The following is a 27,798-nucleotide window of genomic DNA, read 5'->3' on the forward strand; positions in this document are numbered from 1 at the left end:
GGGATATTTAGATGGAATTGTTTGGTTGGAGCTATTCTTAGATGGAGGATGTGATCTTGTTTGGTGCTGGTGTATTAGCAGAAGGCTTAAGCCCTCAACGTCTGGCTGGCTGAATCATGTCATGATGGATTTTTGCTGAGAGGCTTGCCCACATGTTAAACACATACCCCACGTGTTGTATTCACCCATACACAGATCTGGACTTAATTAACCCCTTCAGCAGGGTGAATGCTACACGCAGACGCTTATTTTAGAGGAAATGGGAATATCTGTGAATTGAAGAATTGTGTACAATTGCTCTGAATGTACTGCAATAATGCACTTCATCCAAACACCATTTTCTGTAACTGCTTTCAGCGCTTTTCACAAAAGCATGTTAGGAAACCACACAAACTGCATGAAGTAGGCTTTAGCTCACCCCTTTTATCATTTCTAATACTCAAAAAGGCAAATGATGATTTTGTTTTCAACAGAAATACTTTCCCTTCCTCTCGGTCATTGCTTTGCCTTTTGAATCATAATGTTTCTGTGTTTCTGAGATGGACAGAGGAGGTGGTCGGCTCAAATGGCGTCCATGTTGGGCCTGTTGCTATGGAGCAAACGGACAGCCTGGCGTTGAGAAATAGGCCAACTGTTCATCAGTGTAGATCTTCTGCATTCATTTAAAAGTGGGAGAGAGATAACATCCAGTCATTACTGAGTGATTACAATGCCAAGGGCCCCGTCCCTGCCCCCAACACACACACACACACACACACACACACACACACACACACACACTCCAACTGAGATGTAAACAGTCAGGCAGCGCTCCAGGAAATACAATCCCCACACTGCCGCTACCCTCAGGCAGGATTTATCCTGAGGAGGATGTTTTCCAGCGTATCCTGCTGTTATTTTCTGTGTGTATTGTAACCGTGTGCGTCCCCTGCTTGTGTGTCCAAATACTCCACTGGATGTATGTACTGTATTCATGGATTGTTGGTGTGTCTAATCACTGTAGTGTAGTCTGTGTTTGAAGCTGAGCCCCCCCCCCCCCCCCCCCCCCTCACCACTGTAATCTCCGTCTCTTCCCATCGCCTTTGTCAACTGATCTATGGAGCAGAAACAGCCTTAGCCTGATTCTTATTTAAAACAGACATTATGTTTCACAGTAGATTTCACATGGATTGGACCAGATGATGAGGCCAGGAAGGGTGGGTGGTGGTGGTGGGGGGTGGGGGATGAGTGGGCTTTGGGTTGGTGGGTGGGGGGATGGGGGTGGGGCAGCAATTTCCTGAAACGATGAATCCCATTTATTCGCTGAAGACTGTCTCAATTGCCTCACCAGCGCACAAAGCTTTTTAATGCTTTAATTACGTCTCAAAGGAGCAGGGCAGAATCAAATTAGAGATTGTCCTACATTTAGGTGCTGTGCGTGTGCACGTGTGTGTGTGTTCACCATGCTTGTGTGTGTGTGCATGTGTGCACTATGCAAATTTTGCATGTGCTCTCCCTGAGTTGTGTGTGTGTGTGTGTGTGTGTGTGTGTGTGGGCTGCCTTATCCTTGTGTATGATTCATGGCAGTGAATATTTGTTCCTCTGGCAGTCAAGAATCATACATAGAGGCTTATCACACCCCACACACACACACACACACACACACACACACACTCACCTATTTAATGTTAAGGCTCACACACACACACATCTTTCTCTGTCACATTCACACTGTCTAGGCTAAACAAAAGAGTGCACACACACACACACGTACACACATGCATTAGCCTTTCTCTTGCACAAACACATTTTCACTCACACAGCATGTAGGCACCTTTTTTTTGTCACAGCAGATGGCATGTGTCACAATATTACGGCAGTATTTCATTAACATTATGGGCATCCATCTGTTGTGGGCTCTCGGGCCCCCATGGAGCACCTTGTTTTGGTCACTGACAGAGAGAGGGATAATAAACATTGTTAGCTGTGTATATTGCAAGGAGCCAGGAGAGACCTGCGTTGTCTGTTTGTGTAGTGGCTAAAGTATCGGGGCAGCTCTGTGAGAATCGTCCTTCAACCTCCCGCTCATTACGAGCTATTTCATCCAGGATTTAGGCTGCTTCCTGATGACCTTGATTAACGGTGCGATGTATGAAGTAACATATTTTCCATCATTAGCAAAGCAAAACATTCTCATATGCCCGTTCTAATAGTTGTGCCTCTGGCAGCCAAGAAGCATACGTTCTTTTCTTATGTCGTAAATCATCCCGGCTCACTTCCCGTCCTGTTAGCAGGGTCATGAGCTAGCGTGTACATTAACATCACCTCCAGCCAAGCTTTCAAATTATTGCCAGCCGTCAGCCAAATATGGCCACATTTGATCTCGACGGTCGGGAAACGCTTCCTTTTTCGCTGTAGAGTTCTGATCTATGTGAGGAATCTGTGAAGGAATTAAAGTAGAAGGTGAAGTGTGACAGTTATCTTCTTGCCCCGGGCGACCAGATGCCGACTACTGCCAACTACTTCCTTCAGTCTGCTTGCAACCATTACACCCACGTTAAAAATGCCTTGTTACCATTTAATTATTCTTTCTTATTAATCACATGTGTTTGAGTATGTATACGGGGCAAACATCACTCCTGTTATACAGGATTAAAATGCAGTTACCATTCTGTCACCTTTGCACTCCAGAATTTAAAATCCCATTTCACAACATGTTTTTTTACCAAGTCTTGTTCAATCCACATTTTGTTGTTTAGCCCCGTCACTGCGGTCGAAAAAACAGTTTCCCGGCTTGCCTGCACAAAAGGGAGAGGCACCTTCATTTAAATGTAAAAGTTCTTGCTCTCCTTTTCTTTATCTTCCCCTCTTCCGTCTGTCTCCCTCTATTCCCAGTGGAACAGGATGAACCAACCCGGGGCTGTTGACTCAGAGAAACTTGGTATTTAAAAGGTTTGCATACTGCGCTACACAGGGAGGAAATCGGATCTAGGGCAACAACTCTACCCTCAGGCACAGGGGGTAACCTGTAGGCACACACACACACACACACACACACACACACACACACACACACACACACACCATCCTAGTGCAGGGAACAGTTATTGCAGTGTGAGTTACATGGCTGCCTGTAGCTAAGTGCCTTGTGTTGACACAGGCGCTCTGTGGCACAGACCCATATATCCGAGCTGTTGTTTGTCAAGTTCGGTCCACGCCGTACTGGCTGCAGAGATAATGGAAAAGGTTATTCTGCTTTACAGTTGGAGCGTCTGTCTCCGAGCAGCAGCTTTGCTTCTGTGGATTGGGGCTTTCTGTGGGTGGCGGCGGCATGATAATGTCAGCACTTCTCATGACATTTGGAAGTGTAATGGCTGAGGTCACCGGGCTTGTCACTGTTTTTTGCGTGACTGTGTTGTTTTTTTGAACGGCTTCCTAACTGCGTTTCTTTCTCTCGCAACCGTAATGCTTCTTTTCACATCTAGAATATTTAATTGAATATGAAAACTTGATATAATACCAGTAGAATATGTTTACCCCAGGAGCCTTTACAAAGAATGTAAGAACCATGTTGGAGCCGAGCGCTTGCCTACTGAGCCAGAAAGCAAAAAAGTAATTCAGCCTTTTAATGCAGGCAGGTTCATTCCTACAACCTGAAGCAATCCTGTTGCTTAGCATATTCTCCGGCTATGGTTCTGTGAATGCGAAGCAGCCTATTTGTAGTTAAAAATGAAGCTGAGCGACATGCCATGGGGAACAGGGCACAAAGCGACAGGTCATTCCTAACAGTGGTGGGCTAGCTTCCCGTAAGTGCTGCAATCAGATTTCTGATGGTTTTTTATGCCCGCTCAATCGCAGTGGGAAAATGTGGATTTTTTTTATTTCTTTCCCCACCTGACCCATTATGCAGCTTGCTGAGAAATAATGAGATTTTGTCCCTATTTGGGTTTGATGCTCGCTGTGCTCTAACACACATCCAGGCCATCCACCGCTGCCTGGGGAATGTGGTGCGGACAGAATTACAATAAGGGCTAATGGCAACGTCCAGGCTAGGCGAAAGAGCGATGGTAGCCTGCTGTGTGAGGCCCAAACAAACTCTTTTTTTTTTTACATGATTCATAGTATGACGAGTTGAATTATAAAATGAGGTACTCACCCTCCCGAGGCTGGTGCCACGTTACACAGGATCACACTGGACGCTGCTACGGATCGTTTTCTTTATTAACGTCCAAAGTGTTTTCTTGATTAATTAATAATAGGCAACAAAATATCAGGAAATTGTGAAAAGATCAAGTGTGATGTCATCCGGAAGGGATTCGGTATGTTTGTCTTACCCACGCCTCCACTGTGATAAATGATTCGCTAGCTTGATGCTAACAATGCTAATAGCCTCTGCTAGTTCTTCCTGGCTTTTGTCTTTCTTCACTCGCGGTTGTCCTTTGAGGAAACATTATAGAGGCAGGGGGTCTGGCCATGAATCGATCCCAATCCCACCTCACAGCACCAACGTCGTCGTTGGGCTAGAATTGTGCTCATATTTGTCGTCTTAATCGGGCGTGAGTCCTTCCCAACCTGAAAGGCGTGTTGAAAAGGCAAAGAGGAAACACAAGGAAAGAGCGATGACGCAGTGTGGGAACTTTTTATTCGAACCTAAATGTTTTCAACACCTCAAATGACTCAACACCAAGATCCCTATAATAATATTTATCAAAGTATGTTACCGTCATTATTTATACTGGCAAGTTTTACTCCAGCATGAGCAAGTACGTTTACGTATTGTCACCCTAATTGATTGTTGGAATAACAAAAAGGAATGTTGGAATAATTACACACATTGGATTCCAGCTTTGAATCACTCATGTGTCATCAATCAATAGCCTGTTATGGCTCACAATATATGTAATAACTCATAAGGGCAGTTGTTCTGTAGTGGAAAGACGCTGCCAAAGCCAGACTGAGGACAGGAGGAGTCTGGGTTATATCTATAGGAGGTTACATTAGGGGTCTGCAGACGTCCATGTATGGATAATTGTGTGTGTGGGGGTTAGGCTTGTGTGCAGCCTCATAATTTCACAGTGATTGAGATGTAGAACAGAGGAGTGCATACGCAGGGGTTTAACAATCTGGCAGAAACAATGGATGTTCTGCTTTTGTGCACAGTTTTAGTCTTGAATCTACACTGTGTGTGTGTGTGTGTGTGTGGTGTGTGTGTGTGTGTGTGCATGTGCGTGTGCGTGTGCGTGTGCGTGTGTGTGTGTGTGTGTGTGTGTGTGTGTGGAAATGTAGTTGGCAACCAGTTTCTCAGTAATGCTGTTCCCTTGGACTGCATTAAATATAAAACTGCTTGATTTCATGTTAATGTTTTTAATTATCCCTCTCACTCTCTTTCTCATATTTCTTACTCTTTCTCTTTCCACTCTTTTTTTTATTTTTTTACTCATGTTTCTCTTGTATTTTTCTCTTTGGCAGGCTTCATCGCAGCAGCTGAAATTCACAACCTCTGACTCCTGTGACAGGATCAAGGATGAGTTCCAGTTCCTCCAAGCACAATATCACAGGTGCCAACACTGCAATGCACACGCACACGGACACGCAAACACACAAACACACAAATACAAAGGAGAAGCAGTTCTTTGAAACACAGAGCACATCTCCAGGCAATGCACATAGCTTAGTTTTTTACCTGTGTTGCACATGTTTTCACAGTAGCAGCAAATGTTAAACTGCAGATTTGAGCTGCCATATCTTGTCCACAGATGTTTAAATCTGAACAATGGCCTGTTTCAATGCTTAATTTTAAATAATGTCACATACACTTGGAAACTAGCCCACTTTATTTCCTAGAAAGTTCCCTCAAAAGAAACTGACATTACATTATTGTATGTGAAATATAGACAGTTGGTAATAAATTGTCTACAGGCAAGCACAAAATTCAAGACGAGGAATGAATACATATTTACTTCATTCTTTCAATGAAATCAAACTATAATAACAGTTTGAGAACTCTGTCTCCATTTCCCCAATTTTTTTTTTATCCCAAATTACGTTGCGGTTGTTCCTAAAATACTTTTAAAGAAATGATTGTGGAAGCTTTGCAGAAAAAATGGAGCTGGCTCTTGAGGGACACAGTAGTCAATTGTGATAAAATGAAGACATCTGCCATTGTTCCGCTTTTCCTCAACTCCACCATCACACGGCGCACTGAGACAACATCCTTTATTGACTCATACCTAAATCAATCTTGTTTACCCTCGGCCATTGATCTCCCTTTACTGCTTAAATACCGCTACAGTGCCAGAAGTCTGAGGTACTTCCAAAGTGCCTGGTTCGACCTCAACTGATCCGTTTGATAGCAGTTATAAAGAAGGGCGACGCCACGGGGTCTGCGTCTCAGCGAGAGATTCTCTCTTTGTGAGAGTGGTGTCTTTGAAGCCTGCCTTCCTTCCTGAGGAGGTTGGTTTGTTCCTCTGTACACCTGTTCTCCCCAGAACCTTCCACAGGCTTGCCTCTGCCGGTTACACAGACAGGCGAAGGCAGATGAAAGCCTGACAAATTGTGTGCAAAATCCCTGCTCTGGTCTGATCACTCTTGTTTGCGGAGGATTCTGAAGCGGCAGTAACACCCGGCGCGTCTTTTTCCTCGCCTTTGGTTTCTGTAATTCCCTCAACGGTGAGCAGCACCGTTTAACCCTCTTCAGAGAGCCAGGGCGCAGTTGAAAGAATACCGTTTTTGTCTGAGCACACAGAACATGCATACAGTGCCTATTGACTCAGGAGGGGGACGAGGGTTGGGCGGGGGGCTTGGGAGCCACAGACGAGGCTTTGTAGCGCTTTGCTGCTGTACCGTGCTTGTCTGTTGCCGAAGCCTTTAAAAGGCAAATGTACCGTAGGCGATCCCCCGGGTATAGTAGCGAGCATTGTAGCTGGCGCTGTCTTCCCTCCCCCCTCTTCCTCTTCTCCCTCCTCCCCTCGTTCACATGCATAAATAGATCAGGGAATACATAAATCAAAATAAAGATGACAGCAGGAGCGATTTAGAGGCGGAAGAATCGGCAATAAAACTCCATCAAAGTGTCGTTTGAGAGCAGCAGTGCAGGCCCGGGGGCTGCTGAGCACCAATCAGAGGAGGCACAAAGCCAATCCAGGTAAGCTGGCAGCGGGGAGGCCTGTCGTCATGACAACCCACCACACAGCCTACGCATGTACACAGGGATGGCAGGAAGGGTTGTATGTAGGAGGGAAGGGGAGCGTTTTGGGTAAGTGGAGGCTTCTCACACACACACAAGAATAGGGGAGCTAATAAAACTGACCATCACAGCAAAACAGCAGCGCCGTTATCTTTTAATCCGATATTCTCTGGTCTAGTTCAGCTAAAAACACAGAATCTGTCGGCACGTTAGCGTGTCATTCACTACTACTGAGCTTGCTGATACCCGTCTGTGGCACTTGCTGAAACACGAGGCCAGAGGATATTAATGAGTGTGTGATATTTCATTCCTGTGCGAATATAGGGGAAATACTTTGGGTTAAACGTTTCTGCCTCGCAGGTGAAGGCAGGTCTGGTTTTCCTTGCTTCCAAGGCAGGGGCAGAATTACCACAAAGCAGTTTTTAGACACCAAGTAGGACCGTCGTAATTCGTTGGTGTCTGTTTCCAAGACGCAGCCCTAATGGGCCGTCCAGACGAAGCAAAACAAACTTTTTTTCTCCGTTTTGCCTTGGCGTCGTTTCAAGAAAATCCACGTCCAGACGAATCCACTGAAAACGACTCAGCGCGCTGTAGTACATATTCCAGGCCCTTATGCGGCGCTGTTTCTGCTTCAAAAACGCAGAAGAAGAGACGGCGCTTGACCGGATGCCTTGACACGTGAGAGTTACGGCTAATCTCCGCCCCACCACCCGATCAATAAACACCCATAAGATGACAATTTGTCCCGTATAAATAAAACCAACAATAAGCACCAACAGCCGTCACCCTAAGGACCTTGACGAGGCGTTGTCACACGTTGGGATGGATTAATTAGACAAATAAATGCCTACATTCATGGGAAGTTAGCTAGCGGTTGTTTGTTAGCATCGTAATAAAGTAGCTTTTTTCCAGGAATATCGCCGCCCTCTCTCGGCTCCGTTTTTTTCCCATACAGCGGCCCTGATACGCCGTCGTACAGACGAGCAGAATATCTGCTACGAGCACGGAGGCTGCCGTTGTTGTTGTTGTTACGAGACGTCGCGGGGGAAGAAGTCAGACTCGAGGGTCGAGGAGCGGGGTGATGACGTCAGCGTGTTCGTTTTCGCCGTCTACTCGAAAACGATCACGAAACGGAGGGGTGCCGTTTTTTTCTTTTCCACCCTGAGAGCTGCTTTCAAAAAAGTGCGTTTTCACGCCGCGAAAACGCCGGATTCGTATGGACGGCAGGGCGAAACGCACAAGACTTCTGCGTTTACGCACTGAAAACGTTTTCGTGTGGACAGGCCCTAAATGTGCCACATTTACATTAATGGCACACATGGGGGCCATTGCTTCTGTGAGGGTAATTAACTGATCACAGTGAATGACTGTCTGACGAGTCACACGAGGATGCTGATATTAGGCGATGAGCTTTTACATTTGGAAAGAGGTTCTATTGAGTGAACTGGATCTGGTTTTGTGGAGCACCATGAGAGCAGACAGCAGGATTCTGGGTCATTACAGGATTTCTGTGCGCTGAATAAATATTTCACACAAAAGTTTCCAAACTGGGTGACATGTTGGGAGTGTCAACATGCAGCAAGTACACCCCTGTCTTTTACTGAATGGAGTGTGGAAGGACTCCTGGGTTCTCTGATAAATTGTCCTGATAATCCGCTTCTTATTGTGTTAGCCCACATGTCCCCAATACATGCTGAATAGGCTCCAGTGGCTCCAGTGGGGATAGAAAATAAATGGATTAATTATTTAACTATGCACTGAAGAACAAATTAGACAAAATAAATACTAAAATATATATAAAACATGAGCACATGCATGCGCTCAGCTGTTAAATATCACATAAGATAGTTAATTAAATATGTTTCAGTGTTAAAACGTCCATCAATAAAGTAAAACCGAAGTCAACTCCAGCTCACACTCCAGCTGCTGCGATAATTATAGAAGAAGCACACTACTATGTGTATGTGTGACATTATTGGCCCAGCGTAACGCCGTGTTCCGACTCCCAGCGATGAAGATGATCGAGCTGTCATTCCCGCAGACAGCTGAGAAGAACATTCCAGCATAAATATACACACACCATCAAACAGGTTTCAGACTTATCCTAAATCTGAAACTATCCAGCGTGTGCCTGCGCATATCTTTATTTGATCTGAGTCTTATCCTGTCCTCACATCGGATGATGCCTTCTGAGACTGGCACGTCGTAACTGGCTGCTTCAGTCAAAAGGCATCGAGGGGGATTTTTTTCCCCCTCCTCTGTCTTTTTCATTTGACGATCAGGGTGACTTGTTGACGCGTCCTCCTTTGTCCTGTCGCCTCGCGTGACATCAGCGCTGACATGATTACAGCTAATGGCTGTCACAGGCACTGGGTCGCAGGAAATGCTCCCAACACTATATTTAGACTTTTTTTTTTTTTTCGCTTTTACTTCACTGCCTTCTTCTCGGATTTAGAAAGCAGACATTTTGGCTCGACACCATCTCCGGAGTTCAGTTTGACCTCTGTCAATTGACATCTTGTCGAGCTCGGTGAAGCCGCTGCCGCTGTGAACTTGTTACGGCGAGGATGATGGCGGCGGTAATGATGATGGCGGTGGCGATAGAGATGGTAATGGTAGCCGAGACGATGGCAGTGCTGATGATGATGAAGGTGGGGAGGCGGTGATGAGGGTCGGAGTGATGGTGAAATTGATGACAGTGCCGTTGGTGATGATGATGATGAAGGGGGAAGAAGTCACCTGGTGTCAGCACTTCAGAGGGAAGGCTGCTGAGCTGACTAACGAGGGCTGACTCTCCTCTTTGTCTCTCTCTCTCTCTCTCTCCCCAGTTTGAAGCTTGAGTGTGACAAGTTGGCCAGTGAGAAGTCGGAGATGCAGCGCCATTATATCATGGTGAGTGAAGTTGTGTTATTGTGTGTCATATTACCACAGTGTATTAGACCAATGTGATATTTGATTATTACACAAATCAATTTAATTAGTACCCTTTCAAGTACTCCTCCAGTGCAGTTGTTCTCATATGTCTCTTTTCTTTTTTTTTTTAAATGTCCCTCTTTAAAAGGTCATTCTGGTTTATTACGACGTTGATCTTGTTTTCATAGCTCTGGTCATCTGTTTTATGTACCGTACTCGTGAAAACTGCAAACAGGAACAAATTTACTGAGATCTTTGAACGTGGCGACGCCGCTGAACACAAGGCAGAAAATCATCTATGAAAGGCCTGTGTGTAGCATGTTGGGGGATCTATTATCAGAAGTGTGTTTTCGTGAGTTTATAATCACCTGTAAATACGTATCGTTGTGTTTTTGTTAGCTTAGAATGATCCCTTCATATCTATTTATGGAGCGGTTAAGGCTGGGCAATATGACCAAATTATGAATTTCATGTCCCGAAAACTATATATAAACCACAATTTAGCATGTTTCTTGATAATTCAATGAATGTGTATAATTCTATGTCAATTACATCCTTGAAAAATGTATGTCAAAGTGTTTCTACATGCCCAGAACATACAAACCAAACATTGGATCTAGAGAGACTTCCACATTTTTACGCCACCTGAAGGATCCACACTTAAACTGCAGTAACGTTAGCAGCGGAGCGCAAAACTGTCTGTCTTCCGTTGCTCCGAGTGTTATCACGGTGAGGATGGCTGCTCATGTTCCCGGGGTTTTGGAAAGGGAGGATTGAGCGGAGGGATATTCAGTGCATATTCAACGCATTGCTAGATGCTACCAAATCCTTCACACTGTTCCCTTTTGAAGAAATCCAAAGCGTTAACCAATTAGGGCCGGAATCTCACAATTCAATGAGGACTCTTCGCGTCGCTATTCACAATTCGAGATTGATTATTGATTCAATAAACAGAAAAGGAAGCACTCTTTCTTCAGTTCACTGTGTGCCAAACCATACGCTCATGTTTTCTGTTCACTGAATTGCAATATAAAAGAACGTACTGGCAGCCTCTCCGCCTGGCCTTGCCACTGTCTGCCCGGACAGACAAAGCAGGAAAAGCAGCGTATGCAGCAATTTAATGATCATTTGAAAACGTGTTACAGTCTTCTGCCTTTAAATGAATGAAAGGAAAGTGTGATTGGAATGTCTACAATGTTTTTGTAGAAACAGAAGTTTATCTACTTGTAAGAGATGCTTCAATGTGCAACAATAATAATATAATAATGATATGCAGGGTTAGCATATTAGGGGCAGAGTAAAGCAGTTCAGAGGAAGAGTCAGATGGGTCATGCCTTCGCATCACTTCATAATAGGAATAAACACATCTCTTTGCACCCAACGATTCGATTCTAAACCAATTATCGATTCATCTCGATTTTTGATGTACGTTTCCATGTGTGATTTTAAAAAAGATATACATTTGAGTTTGTTCAGAGTCTCAAATCTGAGTTTGCTACACAGAGTTAGCAAATCACTTCCTTCTTTTGTGTTGATCATTAAAGAAAAACAGATGAATTTCCTTCTATAATTTTTTTTTATTAGAGTTTAGTTTAGTTTCCCGGTGTGTCTGGGACTTCCACATTATGGACCAAAACACCAAAGCAAATTCCTTGTATGTGAAAACCTACCTGGCAATAAACTGGATTTTTGACTAAATCTGAACCATAATATCATAACTGACATAGACATTTTTTTAAAAAGTTGCAATAAATTGGAACTCTCCTTGATTATTCACTCCCTGTTTTTGTCTGGAGGGAGTGTATGTGTGCTACCCCCCCTCCCCATCTATCTCCATCCATTCACATCCACACAAACATCCACACAGATGTGCTCGCCCACTCCCTGCTCCACCTCAGGGCTAATCTCATTGTTGCTGGCCGTGGCTGTGTTGCCGTCTGATGTTTTGCCTCTAATTGATCCTCTGACTGGCTTTAATCTCATCTAATCTGTGCCGCCGCACTGCTCTCTCCACCATCAGCCAGCCAGCAGGCACACACACACGCACACGCTCGCATACACACTTCCTCTCTGTGTGTTTCAGGCAGGTGTGAGCGCATACAATCTCACACACACACACACACTTTTCTCGGCCTGATAGCAGCAGTACACACACACATAAACGCACACCTTCAGACGGGAAAGCACAGCCCTGCAAACAAATCGAATCAAAAACTGATGAAACGAATGTTTCGGTTTCTAATTTAAAACTCACAGTTAAATGTTTTGTTTTGTGTTTAATATGTTAAATTACTGTAAATGATCTGGATTAAGTTACTAGTTGAATTGAGCATTTACATGGTTTTTGCAGAAACCCAGCTTCCCCAAGTTTAGATGATGTCTTTGATGGTCGGGTAAATGTCCTGCAGGATGTGTGCTAGCCCACAGGGGCTGATGTTATCAGTAAGGGAAAGAAAATGAAGGCTTTTCATCATGGTTCGGTATTTGTATTGTTCCATTTGAAGTGTGCTGTTCACAGCAGCTTGCAGCACTTTTGTTTCTGCCCAAAAAAGTAGCTTCCCTATGACCACGAGCCATAATACGTTTCTTTTTTGCTTCCAGTTTATTCTGTGAACTAATGAGTGCATATTATAATCTATTACAATCTGACCCATTCATAATTGGCTACAGCAACAGTCTGTTGTCACTCTGATCTTCTACCTTTCTTCCTGCCTTAGCAGTAAACTTGCTCAACAATTTGTTGCACCAAACCATCTATTGTCTAGATGCATTTATTAATTGAAACCACAGATGTAAAAAAAAAAAAAATAACGAGGTGAAGCAGGAATCTAATAGCTCCATAAAAAACATTTATATAGCCAGAAATAAAAATGTTTTCCATTAAATATAAAACATGACGACAGACATTCAAACCTTTTATTTCCTCAATAGAAGCTTCAAATAAATATATAAAAAAAACTTTAAATAGAAAGGCAGCAGCCTGCATCACGGTTACCATGCCAAAACATTTTGAGATCACCTGTTCGGTCGTCACTCAGTGAGTCAGCGGAGGCAACGTGAATGAACGGAACATATTTTAAGATCAGGCTATGTGCGTCTGCCGTTAATCATGAAATAGTTTCCTCTGGAATACAAAGGGATGCTCCCCCGTCGAAACGGTCTTCAGATCCAGCTCGAAATGTTGCGATAAAATTGAATTATGAATGGAATATGGCTTATCCTTCCTCCCCCACTCACACACTCCTTATGCACGCACAAACGCAGACAGACACACTTTCAATCGCACTTCCACTCAATCAGTGGCAGGCCCAGCCTTGTATCCCCACAACAGCAGCCCCCCCCCCCCACTCCTTCTCTAATAGCATATCGGGTTGCCCCACTCCCCCGGCCAGCGGCAGCACCTCCATTTCCCCAGCGCTGTAATTACTTTAGGGAGCTTCCACGTGGGTGCGAGCAGCTACAGAGGAAAAACAGCCTGTGTGTGTGTGTGTGTGTGTGTGTTGAGTGTGTGTGTGTGCACACGCACTCGCGTACAAGATGGTGTCAGTGTGAGATCGAACAGAAAACAACAATGGTGCGTGTGAGCGAGAGACGGCGAGCGGGAAGTGTGTGCATGCGTGTCCACATCTATGTGTGTGTGTGAGATCTGTGTGCTGTTTGTTTTCCAGTGACAGAGCCAGTCCCCCTGCAGACAGAGTGGGTGATTAACAGGGTTGACGCCTAGAGGGTGGCCCTCTCATTAACACTGAACTCACACACACACACACACACACACACACACACACACACACACACACAGAGGCTCTTTCTCTACCCTTGCCTTTTCTCTCTCAGTTCCTTTTCCTATTTGTAGCCGTCGTCTCTTATGTGTGTGCATGCAGGTGTGTTTGTGACTGGGAATACATTGGAAGTAATTAAGATTGGGTTTGCGTCATCCGATCATGATTACTCAAGATTTGATGGCTCTCCATCTGACGGAGCTTTGTAATAATATAACCTTTTTAAGCTTATTATCAGCAATACAGCACAAAGCACAAAGAAACCGCTCTTTAATATCCGTGTTCCTTCTTTGTGTCTCCCTTTCTCTCCCTCTCCAGTACTATGAGATGTCCTACGGGCTCAATATCGAGATGCACAAACAGGTGAGTTTATATTCAATCCTTTAAGATTTAGTTTCCCTCACACAACATATAAAACAGTTATATGTTCATGAATACTGACGCATGGAAGGATGCGTTTTATGGTTGTGGGACATACATGATTATGGAGCTAGGCCAGAAACAGCTGTTCTGGAGCCTACGTGATAAAGGTGTTTCTAACTAGTTGGTCTGTCCTTGAGCTCTGAGTGTTATCCATTGAAACATGTTGTAAAAGGTACATTTTCCAGACTGCAGTGAGTCTAACTTCTATATTCATTTTGTATGCAGCATGTTACGTAGTCACGCTTAATGCAAGCTGTAGCTATAAAAAAAAAAATCAAAGCAAAAAAATTCAAAGTAAGAGTGAATTCCTATTTGAATGCTTTCTTCAAACCCAGGAGACTCCTAACTACTCATGTTATGTTAAAGCCCTCTGAAAGATTTCAACTTTCTTTCTGACAAAACAGGGTTTTTTCTGGCATTTGGCTGTAAATGCGACGGTACCCATGACACTGTTGCCAGGGAGAAACCAAAGAGAAGTCTGTGATCAGAACACCGCTGACAGTGATCACAAAATCACTGCTTTCTTTGGCATAACTTCACTCTGCTCAGCACCTCCCCACCATGTGTGTGTTGGGGAATAATCCCTCTTGGAAACCAGCAAAGAGACATAAATTAGAGCTGCAGCAATTTCAGAACAATTTGTTGTCTGAATCAGAGAAAAAAAGCAGCACACAGTTTTTATTTGTTGGTTTTTCTTATTACTTCTGCCCACCATTAGTAGTGCAGACAGCCCTTTTAAACTTGGTGATTTGACAAAGTGTCAAGGACTGCCAGTCCTTCATCGCGATCCATCGTTGCAGTTGTTTGTGCTGATGATTCAACCGGGGGGGGGGGGGGGGGGGGGGACCTTGGAGGTGCTCCAGCTACCAGTCAGTTAACATCGTCTATACAAAACAAAAACATCCAACCTTTTACTTCCAATGCCTTGGAACAATCCAAAATAACTCTTCTCACTTTGTTATTGCGCTGGCGCAGACACAGCTGTGCATTCCTAACCCCGTTCCCAACCCCGCCATACACCTGCAGCTCACTGATTGGCAGGTGTGAATTACAGAGATAATCTCCCTTCACTTTGGGGGTGTTCAGGGACATTTGAATGATGTCACCTGAGGCTGTGTGTAGAAATGCCTGCGCCAAGGGGGTCAGCTTTTTTTCCACTGTTGCCAAATCAATCTTAGGTCACTGTATCCGCAGGGAAATGTGTATATGGAAATGTGTTTTATTACATTTGTAAAGTCTAGTTTGTGGATGTTGACGTGGCAATGAATCCTAAATTATATTGTGGTAACGTGGAGTATAAAATCATAGGAGAAGACAGTGTTAGTGCGAGAATCAGTTGGCCATTTTGAAAAAGAAAAGAAGAGGCAGGGGAGGCGTGAGAAGCCGATATCCATACAGTTTGTGTGGCTGAATCTGGGGGAGTAATTTATGCTCAGCCTGTAGGAGGCAGAGAGCGATGGGCCTCCGAAGGGCCAACCCTTATCGGTGACCTCGTCTGGCGCTGCCCGTCCACACACAAACACACACACACACACTGTCTTTATGATTGACGGCGCACACTGACAGCCATATTGGGAGAAGCGAATATGCTTTGACAAATGGACGCACTCACACACACACGCGCAGAAGTAGCAGCTTCCGTGATTTAAAGACCTTCAAATGTATGCACCCACACAAACTCTGAGGTAGGAAGAGCAAGACGGCGGTGATGCATGCAGGGCACACACACACACACACACACACACACACACTGAGCCCTATGTGTGCAGTTCATCCCACCCTTTTCCTTTATCTGACAGGGATGAAATTCACAGTCATAAAGTGTGGTTGTGTGTTTGTGCGTGTTGTTTCAAATGTGCCCGTTTCCAAAAGGCTTTGTGTGATATTGTACATTTTGCTCATGCACTCTCCTATTGGCTGTCTGCAAAAAGTGTGTGTGTGTGTGTGTGTGTGTGTGTGTGTGTGTGTGTGTGTGTGTGTGTGTGTGTGTGTGTGTGTGTGTGTGTGTGTGTGTGTGTGTGTGTGTGTGTGTGTGTGTGTGTGTGTGTGTGTGTGTGTGTGTGTGTCCCTCTATTAGCGCATGTGTTCGTGTATCTGTCTGTGTGTGTTAGTGGCACGTGTGCATAAGCAGTTGTGTGTTTCTGTTGACGTGTGTGCTCCTGTTATCCTCTGTGTGTGTGTGTGCGCTTGCTTGCATTGTGCACACTATGAGTGGGTGTGGAGGATCTCTAGTTCCATTAGAGAGTTGAAATTGAAGGGGATGTGTGGAAACGAGTGTCGAGGAGCATTCATGTCTAGGCCTATTGTGCATAGCCAGCCCCCCCCCCCCCCCTCCTCCTCTTCCTCCTCCTCCTCCTCTCCACCTCTGTCTCTATTTCCCTCTCTTTCTTTCACTCTCGCACTCTCACACATTCAATTGCTCCCTCTTGATCACTCTGTCCCACTCAATTCAAAAAATGCCTCTCCACTCTGTCTGTTCACTCTCTCTCTCTCTCTCTCTCTCTCTCTCTCTCTCTCTCTCTCTCTCTCTCTCTCTCTCTCTCTCTCTCCCCTCTGTTTTGTCTTGGTGAAGAGAAGCTGAAGGTAGAGTTGGGGAGTGAACTGGGAATACGTTGAATGAAGCCGCATTGTTTCTGGCTCTCTTTTGTCTTCCTTTTGTTCCGTTTCCTCGACATGTTTGTCATCCTCCACGTTGAGTCGTGAATGCGTGCCCCGCTGCCAGATAACATAACTCTCCTTCTACGTTTTGTTTGCATTGTGTGGCGCAGGCGCTCTCATTGTGCGTCTAAATAATGTACAAGCAGTCGTCATTACGCACACCGTGTAGTATTCCAGGTTCCCAACGTATTCATCGCTAATGAGGGGACCTGCCTATAGTTTTAACGGCAGAAGACCTCTGCACTCCTTACTACGGATCCTTTATATAAGTAAATGAGTGTAGCTGAAATGATAATTAACTATATTTGTATAGCACTTCTCAAAAACACAGTTACAAAGTGCTTAATAATGGCCGTTAATCGATTAGTTGATGGCCTGAAAACGAACAACCAGCTATTAAAGGCAGAGGAGGTCATTTGGAAAAACCACCTTTGACTTTGAACGCATCGCCAAACCGAAATAACCCCGCCCTCTTTGTTCTGACTTCTGTTCAAAGCTCCAAACGAGTGCTGGAGGTCAGCAGAATGCTCCAATCAGGAATAAGCATTGACAGACAGGCCGTCCAATTATTATCTCCGGCCTGACTTTGTTGATTGGACGGGGTTTTAACAGTCGCACCACGGTAGGGCTGCAGCTATCGATTCTTTTTGTAATCGATTAATTTAGCACTTTATCGATCGATTAATCGAGGAATCGGATAAAACAACCAAAACAAATAATGCATAACGAAAATGATGTGGCTGTAAAATGATCAAGCATTTCTAAAAAAAATAAACGGAGGTATTCATTCCAACTCCAAAATTTGGCTCCAAAACTAAGCCCATTTATTAAGTGCCAGTGAGAATTTAACAACAATACAGTTAAATCAACTTGGATAAAACATGGATAACATTTAATTTACGTTTTGTTTTGCCAGCAATGGCCCTTTCCTCTCCCTGCCCTAAATATGTGTGTATATAGTGTACTTCTTCTGTGCCATTTATGTATTTAGCTTTCTCTATCACTACAGTAACTGTTTGACCATTCTTTTCTCTGCTTTGAACTCCTCCGTCCGTTTGGGCAAACACAACAACTCACAGCCAAGCGTAAATCAGGCTTTCCGATTGGCTGTAAAAGCTGCTACGGGAGCCAATACGAGCGTCCGATGCATAAACGTAACTCTATACGTCACTCGCAAGATGGCGGATGAGAAGTGATCGATATACAACAAAACGGATAAATGCGCCACGGAGACGAGGAGACATCTAGTCACACATTTTACAACTTTACGCATTCGTTTTGTTGTCAGAAATAAATCGCTCACATGGGCAAGCAGGGTACCGTTGTTTAGCCCCGATACTCTCGGTCGTTTACGGACATTCTGAGGCTGACTTTCCGCCATCGCGCCAACTAAATTCAGAATGAATGACCGTGTATGACGCGCTGGTGTGCTTCCTGAACAACGGTCCGTGTGGAACAATCGGATCCCTGCACATAGGCGCGTCATAGGAATTTAACGAGGCTTCGAGGCAGATGTTTTGCCTCGAGGAATTTTCATAATCGAGTTAATCGAGTAACTCGATTAATCGTTGCAGCCCTACACCACGGCCAGAGATTACTTCTTTTTTAAAATGTTTATGTCTGAGTTTTTCATTCATCCATTGCTATCGGTATGTTACGAGGATTTAAAGTAATATTACAGAAAGTGTTTGTGAATAGAATCACCTACTCGACCTTTAACTTGTTAGTTGATTACTGTGAGGATTTGCTGCTTAACTTTGACTGTGATCGTTAACTGAATATCTCAAGTGAAGCCCTTCTGGAATGTATTGGAAGAGAACAAGTACCTCAGAGTTTCACTTAAGAGCAGCAACTAAACGTATTTGATTACTTTTTACGACTGTTTATTCATTTTTCTCTTATCGAATCTTTTTTTTTTTCATATTTTCTTTCAAATCTCTCTTTTCAAGGTCTTTAAAAAAAATGATGAACAAGTATGATGTTCAGTCTTATTCCTGGCAGGAAGCACTAGCACTAGACACTCAAACACTGAAGATCATTCAGGGACAAAAGCAGGACGCCCTGAGGAAGTCTGTTAAATGTTAGGGTTTGTTTAGGCTGCCTTCCATGCTTCCTTGACACACATTCTAAATATACACATTATTTTATAAGCAATGTTTGCTTTCCCTTTCAGTCTACATTTGCATATTACAAAAGATAATTTAGACAAAGAATAAGAAAGATAAAATATTCTACCCTGGTGAAAAGCAGCAAGGATGTCTTGATTCTTGATGTCTTGATCTCGTGTCGTAGGTCGTTTTTATTGTTCTGCATGTTTTATTTGCACACACAATGCTCTTGTCAGCCGATGTGTGCTCCGCTAGCACTTGAGGAAAGCTGGAAAGACGCGGAGTGAAATGTTAACGCAGGGCAAAAAAGAGAGGAAGAAGCGTTCAGACAGATAAAAGCTGAGGGAGACACAGAGGGGAGGATAATAGAGAGCACAGATAAAAGAAGAAACGGAAGCTGGGTTGGAGGAGAAAAAGAGAGGGAGAGGGAGAGACGGCATTAAAGGGCACTGGAAAAGAAGAAGAGCCATAGTTAGCATGGAGCGAGTCCCGCAGAGACATTTTAAAGAGACATTTTAGAGATGTCAGGGAGTGTGCACGTGTAATGATGAGCGGATAGGAGTGCGGCGCTTGATGGGGAGCTGTGCTCTGCATGCCTGATGATTGTTAGGAGGGCCCCTCTCTCCCCATCATGCCACGAATTAGGCTTTAACACAATTACTGCTGCTTTGCATATCTCAGACGGATTGGATGATTACCAACCAAATGTGATAATAGACCTGCGTGTGAGAAAGATGGAGGATGTGCAAGATGAGAGTGAGGAAAGGGTGTGTTAGAGTGTGTGTGTGTGTGTGTGTGTGTGTGTTAGAATGTGTGCGTGTGTGTGTGTGTGTGTGCGTGTGTGTGCGTGTGTGCGTGTGTGTGTGTGCGTGTGTGTGTGTGTGTGTGCGCGCGTGTGCCCAATAGTTATAGAAAGAATATTGAGTACAAGCAATGTAATTAATGAGGTGAAGGAAGGGATTCTGATATTTGTGTGTGGGTGTGTGATTGAGTGTGAGTGTGTGTGTGTGTGTGTGTGTGTGTGTGTGTGTGTGTGTGTGTGTGTGTGTGTGTGTGTGTGTGTGTGTGTGTGTGTGTGTGTGTGTGTGTGTGTGTGTGTGTGTGTGTGTGTGTGTGTGTGTGTGTGTGTGTGTGTGTGTGATTCCAGATATGTGTGTCCCAGTTTGGGAAGGTCATAGCAGATGTTTCCCATACTGATGAGATTGTGCTTTGAATCATAAGGGTTTAAAGGATATAAAGGATATGCTATAGGTTATTTTTTTCTTCGTCAACAAATCTCACGAAAACCAATCATGAATTGTGAGTTATTGTGGGTATAGGTATGTGCTTCTTGTGTTATTGCAGCATTTATTTCTCCTTATTATAATATGGATCCATAACACACATCTGTCCAGCTGTGTTGTCCTAGTCCCTGTTATTTCTCCTTCGAGCACAATGTCAGAGAAGCGAAAACAGAACAACTGACCTTTCCGCTGTTTCACAGTTCCACCTGCAGCACCAACAACATCTTTGCATCTTTATCTTTCACATCGTTCCTCTTCCGCTCCACCGTGTTTACAGTCGTTGCTCCCGTCGTTGCCCCTGATCCAAGCCGATGGCCGGGTCGGGCTAACGTCAGGCTGGTGTTGTGTGGTGTGAACCAGGCATCAGGATGTGTAGGGACTTATAAACAAACATCAGTGAGCTCCACCTGAACAGGAGTGCTGTAGTTTATTTTGATGTCCACCGTCCTCACTAACGCACCAAATGTATATTCATCTGCATCTGAAAATATACTTTTACGCACTATTAACTCCTGTTTGAGTAACGTTTGCTAAAAATACAGCGCCCTGCTTTTTTATTTTAGACATAAAACCACATATTTGTGAGCGGTTAATATGGTTAACGTCTTAAATAGGAAAGAATGGGCCCTTTAACCTTTTGCAGCCTTGCCCTTTAACTAAAAGGTCTCTCCTTCCGCAGGCCGAGATAGTGAAGAGATTGAACGGGATCTGCGCACAAGTCCTCCCCTACCTGTCTCAGGAGGTAAGCACACACACACACACACACACTGACACGAAGACGTCACTGACCTCCTGACCCTCGGCACTATTCCTTACATCCCGGAATGAGATCACCCTCATTCCCGCCTCATTACCTCTCCACCTCCGTGACCCCTCGCTCAGCAGTCCTCCCTCCTCGACGCTCCTTCTCCTCCCGTCATTCATCATCACTCGCTTCCCGTCTTCCCTTTTCAACTCACTTTCACTTTATTTCTTCCTCCCCCACTCTCCTCTGCCATATTCAATATGTCCGCCCATTTTTCCCCTCCCCCTCCTTGTTTGACCTCCTTCTCCCCACGCCTCCTTCCCCTTTACCCCTCCCTCCCTCCTCCACCATCGCCTCCGTCCCACTCCCTTTCCCTCATACGTGTGTGTGTTTGTGTGTCAGTGTAATAAATGGTTGTGTGATTCAGATAAGCCATGCTCTTATCTGCCCACCAGGGCATTGACCTCCACCCATTACAGCACACCAGCCAGCCATCCAATCACCGGTGTCACACTGTGTGTGTGTGTGTGTGTGTGTGTGTGTGTGTGTGTGTGTGTGTGTGTGTGTGTGTGTGTGTGTGTGTGTGTGTGTGTGTGTGTGTGTGTGTGTGTGTGTGTGTGTGTGTGTGTGTGTGTGTGTGTGTGTGTCTGGATGAATAGCTGAATGGCCGGAGGGGGGGGGGGATGCATCACCAGAGAGGGTTGTTGGGTCTCTGCTGGGACTATTGATATTGATCTAACCTCTCGATCTCTCTTCCCCCCCCCAAACTCTCCCCTCCTTGTTTCCGTCTCACTTTTATTGTCTCCCCCTCCCCTCCCCCCCCACACCCACCGTCTCCAGCACCAGCAGCAGGTCCTGGCAGCCATTGAGAGGGCCAAGCAGGTCACCCCCCCAGAGATGAACTCCATCATAAGGGTATGGTGTTCCAGCCTCGCTTGAGGCTCTTAAAGCACAATTATTGATCATTATCACCTATTCTATTGTTTTTGCTTATTATCTTCAATGGTCTTCATTTATTGGCTTATAGTGAAATATTTAAGGTTAGAAAAATGTCCCTACGTTTAACTGGGGATGTAAATCCACTCCAGGGAGAATTAGAATAGTAAGAATAGCCAGCTAGCTGGAGTCGGTATGGATGGAACATGAGCCAGGTAGATGTGATCCTTCATCCCTGTGGCTTTAATGCTAGTCAGCTACGCTTTATCAATATAAGCCTTGTAGTAGCTCGCTTAGCTACTTCATCATTTCACCGGAGGTTTAGTGTTAGCTAGCCGAGCCACTCCATCATTTCACTACGGGCCTAGTGTTAGCTAGCTTCGCCACTCCATCACCGTGATGCACGATTCAAAGCGGCGCCGTGCCTTTTGTATCTGCTTTAGATCCGGGGGAGTCTGGTCTGCATAGGCCTGCTTTCAGGAGACTTTGGTTCACCTTCTGATGCTTCGCCATACCTTTTCATTCATAGACGCTAATGTCACACATCGCACACGGAGCCTCTCAGCTCTGGTTCTGAATATAAAGGCAGAGCTGTTGACTTTGTAGGTGTAGCCGGTGCAAACCAGGCTATTAGAGATAATTAACAGTGAGTCAGGATGGTCATAAAATCAACCCACTGATGATGTGTCATGTTGTCGAGCGCTCTTACAACGGGGAGATGGAAATGAATAGATTTGACAGAAACAGTTTGTCTCTCTATATGTTAAAATGAAACATGATGTTTCTATGTTTATAATTATGTCTGTTTTACTGAGGAGCATGTTTGTTTTTTTTTTCATTTTCGTGCAGCGTTCCCTCTCACTTTTCTTGGGGCTATATAGATTGAAAATTGCATCTGTTATAAATAAGTTATGTGTGCTGCAGACTCTCCATCTCCTACTGAGCGTGTGTTTTAGCTACGATATGTGCCTTCCATCTCTCCTATTGTGCCTGAGCTATTAGCGCCGTGCCTCAGGGCTTATATATTTAACATCATTTGTGTTGTATAATAGGTCTATGCATTGCAGATTTTGCATTTCCGTCAGTGTTGTGCAGTGATTTGTGTGTTGGCTCTGCCCTGCTGTGCCTAAGTTGTGTCTGGTTGTTTTCCATGTAGCAGCAGCTCCAGGCTCACCAGCTGTCTCAGCTCCAGGGCCTGGCCCTACCCATGACCCCCCTGCCGCTGGGCCTGAGCCAGCCAAGCCTCCCTGCCGTCACCACCTCCTCCGGTCTCTTCTCCCTCTCCTCCCTGCTGGCCTCCCAAGCCCAGCTGGCCAAGGAGGAGAAAGCCTCACGTGACGGAGTTGACAGCCACCGTGAGGAGGACGGAGACAAGTCTGATTAGATGGTGTTCAGCTCTGTTTTTGTCCAGAGACCTGAATCCCTAGATCTGAGCCCCCCTTGGCCTACAGCCTCTCCCCTGGTCTCCCTCTCTCTGACCTTAGCTATCATGGGCTTCAATCCCTTCCACACAGCTCCAGCTACAGACCCCTAACAACTCCCTTTACGGGGAAGGCTTTGGCACCTGCCCCTTCTGTCAGACTAGTCCTGATCGCTTCATATTTACTATACATGGGTTGTTTCTTTATCCTCTTATCCTCCTATTCTCTTTATCGCTATCAAACTGTCTCCCCTCTTCAAACACTGTCCCTTTTTTATGTGATTAAGCTTCGGTTATTTTGTGTTTATTTTATTCTTTTTTTAATCAGAACTGCTTTATATTTCTGTTCCTTCCTGCCTTCCTGTTGCTCTGTGTCTCGTTTCTTATTCCTGCTTTGTATCTGGTTTTTTCCCTCCCTTCCTCCCTTCCTCCCACTCACACCGACCTCTCGCCTCCGTTCTAAGCGGGTCCTGGTTTCACGGGACTGATCTGTGACACTGAATGCACCATCCTCTATGTGTTAAAAACAGGCTAATCGCTTCTTTGGCAAGCTGTCATACGACTCAGACGCACGATTCCCACAAACTTGATTTTCCTAACAAAGAGGTCTTGACAGAGATCCGTAGTGTTAGCGGTGTTTTTTAGGAGTACACATCGCATGCATTCATACCAGGCTACAGGTTGGCTTTGAGTTTAAACGGTGGATTGTTCTGGAACAGAGAAGAGTTTAAACAGTTCCCTCGTGTCCCGACTAAAGAGAGAAACACACACACATGACCAAAAACCACTGCTTTTAGAGCAGAATCCAGTTGACGAACAAGAGATTTTGTGTATAATCCTACATTTATTTTAAAAAGGAAAAGCACCTTCTTCGAGCTAACTTCCTGCTGAGAGCTGTCAGAGCAGATAACAAACCCACCTTAGTAAGTAATCCCCCCTACTTAGGATCCTTGCCTGACCCGCTGAGGTACGTTAGATAAATCCAACCAGCAGCTTCACTGAAAGGCAACATTTTCTTGAGCGGTTTCAATGCTCAATTCGCTCCCATCACCTTTTTTTTGCATCTTTATTGTGCTCTAATATCAGAGAAGGGTGTGCAAGTTGTGCGTTTGACAGCAGAGGGCAGTGTGTGTCTTCCTCCTGGCTGGGTTCAGAGCAGAAACGAGGACAGGGCGATGATAAAGTGCAGGCTGTGTCACCGGAGGAAATGGCTTATTCATCCAGTCTGTGTGTACAAAGTTAATATACAGAGACGAGACTGGTGACATTAATCTCTGCATGCGGTCAGTCCCGGTCGCCCGTCGTGATCCCGTTTTCACCAACGTCTCGGCGTGAAACAGAAACCCAACCGGGACTCGGATTTAAGACGCTGTACATTTACATATGTAGGTCTGTCACATGTCAGACTAGGACATCTCACCGTAAAGAACGCTGAGTGGGAAATTTCCATGACCTAACAGCGTTCTGAAGTGCAGATCACACAGTCGAGTCCTCCACAGCTGCTTCGATGAGTAAAAACTCCCCCTCGGCCTCGCAGGCCCTGTTTTCAATTAGCTTGTCTGATTAGGCCTCTCGTCAGGTGGAAGTCGGCTGGAGCCGTGCTGGGAATACGGTGATGTCACCGAAGCTCTGCTGTGCTCAAAATGGCAGCATCGGACCTTTTTATAGCGCCCTGAAAAATCCCCAGTGGGGGCGTCCTGGTCGCCCGAACACGTGGCGTGTGATCGAAGCATCCCTCGTTTGATTCCATTACGTTTGAGTTTAAATACTAACGCTGATGTGAAGCATCCGTTGTTTGACTTTCAGGCACTTCTGTATCATTGAGGGCATCAGAGCTTTTTCTTAAAGGTTGGGAACTGTACGACGCAAAGAAACAACGAAACCATCCGACGTTTAAAGGACGGGCAACGTGTGTAGACGTCCTGTTGGGAGGACTGTTGGTCTGTAGGGGATCTCATGGTTCTAGTGGCCCCGCTATCTGTCTTCTTTCTACAAGATGAGATGACAGTTCATATCTACCCTTTAGTTGGACTGGGATTATTTGGCAGTGGTGCATATTTCTGTGAGTGTTTATTTGAAAACAGCCTGAAGTAGTATGACACACCTCTCTGATTTAATAGCTACACTGTGAGAATGAATCGATGTGAAAAATGATCCGCTCAAAAATGATCTTTGGCACGTTGACGATGACGATGAAGCACATTTTTATTGTCCAAGTCATTCGGAAAGCAAAAGTCTAAAGAATCGCATGTTTAAATGAAACCCCTGGTGACATCATCACGCCGTCGGTGACTCTGGTGGAACGACTCTGCCCGTTTGTATGTGTATGTATGTGAATCCGTGAACCGGGTGTGTAAACGGTTGTACAGGTTTGATACACACGGAGGTGAAACGCGTTCTTTCTACAACATGCTGTCGTCCTCCCATCATACTGTATGTGTCTACTACATACTGTAGTCGTAGTGATATGCAGACACACACACACACACACTGACACACATCAATGCATGTCTGCGGGGTAACCCAGATCAATTCCTTTCTAGCCGAGACGTTCTTCATCAAAGGAACGTTCGGTCCAAACTTTTCTGTGATCAATGCACTTGTTTTGTTTTCTTTCCCCCTCTTATTTGTTTTTAAATATTAATCGATATGAACTAGAATGAGAGTTACGAAGCTGACGTTATAAACATACAAATGAAATTCTATGTATTTGTTCAAGTAGTTGGAGGCGCTCGCCTCTGTATACAGTTATTATACATAGAAAGCTTTATGTGTATATAGCTGCATCTTTTCTTGTCTGTCCTGGATGATTCTTGTGCTGTTGTGTTACCAAACTGAACCGACACCAGGGGGGAAACTGCAGTACGTTGACCTTTTGCCCTTTGTCTCCTCTCTTCTCTAACCCCCCTCCCACACCACATCCCACCTTCCCAACTTTTTTGCCCCCATAGCGTGAAGCATTGTAAGCGTTTTGAGCTTTGTAAAGGTCTTTTTTTAAATACTTATTTTGTGCATAATGTAAAACCTGAAAGTGTGTACTTTGGCAAAAAAAAAAAAAAAAAAATGTTTTGTGTCTGAAATCATAGCTTCATTAAAATGACAAAAAAAGAGAAACTATAAAAAAAAATACAACAAACATTTACTATAAATAATATGAAATGTTCTGCAGTAAGGAAGGACTTCTGGTGCCTTACAAATAAAGTCAATCAAATCATAAGAAGCTCTTCTGTGACTCTTCTTCTGTGTGTTGTTGGATCGGTCACTGTGGCTGATTAACCAGCACTTTGTGTTGCTGTAGCAGCGTTTTCCTCCCGTTAAACCACCTGTACACTTGGTTGAAGTCGCTCTGGTTACTGCAGGCAGGCTGATGAGCGTTATTAGGGTGACCATCCAAGCAGAAGGCCCAATTAAAGGTGAGCGCTGCAGCTGAAGAATGTTTTAACTCATTAGGGTTTTTCCCAGAGCGAGACAAATACATTTTTGTTAAATGTCCCACATTTTAGGAGTAAGTATTGGTGCCAGTTCTTCCCATCGAGGTGTGAAAATCAGATCTCAGAGAACTTGATGAGGTGGGTGATCCATCACAGTTAACATCTCCTTTATTTCTTGGTTTGCACAAATCTCTAATGTTCTTTACGTTTTGCAAAAATGTTGAATCATCATTGCAAACATTTTTATGCAGGATTCAAAATCGTCACCTTCCAACACATCCGTTTTGTCCATTCATCACCTTTGACAAAGATCTAAAGTTGCAACTTAATTTTTATTCTTCTCACCTCCTGAAAACGCTGTCTGAACGGTGGGAAAACAATCTTAAATAGCTGAAGAATGGAAAAACAAACACTGTTTCTTTGGAAAATGTTCAATAACATTTGTAGTTAACAGGGAAAACATGCAAAACCTCAACGCTAAAATCCCAGTTTTATAGAAAAATAAACCACATTTTCACGATATCCGGAAGTGTCTTCATCATACCTGGACTCATCCTGACTTGATCTGTCAGTCCCACTTCTTTAAGGCGTTGATGACATCACCAGTTACAGACGGAATCACAAACCAGATCTGATTCCTTCTGGGTCCCTGTAGTTCACATCAGCTCCACCAGGAGGAAGTGTTGATTTGCGTTCACGAGCACCTGGACTCCTGACACCAGCAGGTAATTGCTCTGAGGTATTCTCACATGTGTTTCGGTGTTTGTGTGTCACATTCGGGGAGGGAGCTTCCTGTTCTTTTGGCCGCGTTGATGAGGGTTTATATATTCAGCACTGCGTGTACCCAGAATCCATGTGACGTCTGGGAGGCGGCGGATCGCGGCCCGTTTGGCACCTAATCCTCATTTAGATGCGTTTGTCTGATACTCCTTTAAGA

The 27,798-nt window shown here is 44.6% G+C and overlaps 1 protein-coding gene across 2 annotated transcripts in view; it reads left to right on the forward strand.

Annotated features, from left to right (window-relative positions):
* The window catches only part of tle5 (TLE family member 5, transcriptional modulator), a 36,000-nt gene extending 9,350 nt beyond the window's left edge, over positions 1–26,650 (forward strand). Inside the window, exons 2-7 of one of the 2 annotated variants that reach the window (XM_084010797.1) lie at positions 5,449–5,537; positions 9,994–10,057; positions 14,176–14,220; positions 21,009–21,071; positions 21,915–21,989; positions 23,170–26,650. In XM_084010797.1, coding sequence (XP_083866923.1) covers positions 5,449–5,537; positions 9,994–10,057; positions 14,176–14,220; positions 21,009–21,071; positions 21,915–21,989; positions 23,170–23,394 — 561 coding nt within the window. In that variant the 3' untranslated portion in view covers positions 23,395–26,650. Of the gene's footprint in view, positions 1–5,448; positions 5,538–9,993; positions 10,058–14,175; positions 14,221–21,008; positions 21,072–21,914; positions 21,990–23,166 lie in introns of both variants that reach the window. The other variant, XM_084010796.1, reaches the window with a different exon arrangement.
* The last annotated feature ends 1,148 nt before the right edge of the window (positions 26,651–27,798 follow it).

The sequence above is a fragment of the Eutrigla gurnardus genome (genome assembly GCF_963514095.1).
Source record: "Eutrigla gurnardus genome assembly, chromosome: 6".
NCBI lineage: Eukaryota > Metazoa > Chordata > Actinopteri > Perciformes > Triglidae > Eutrigla > Eutrigla gurnardus.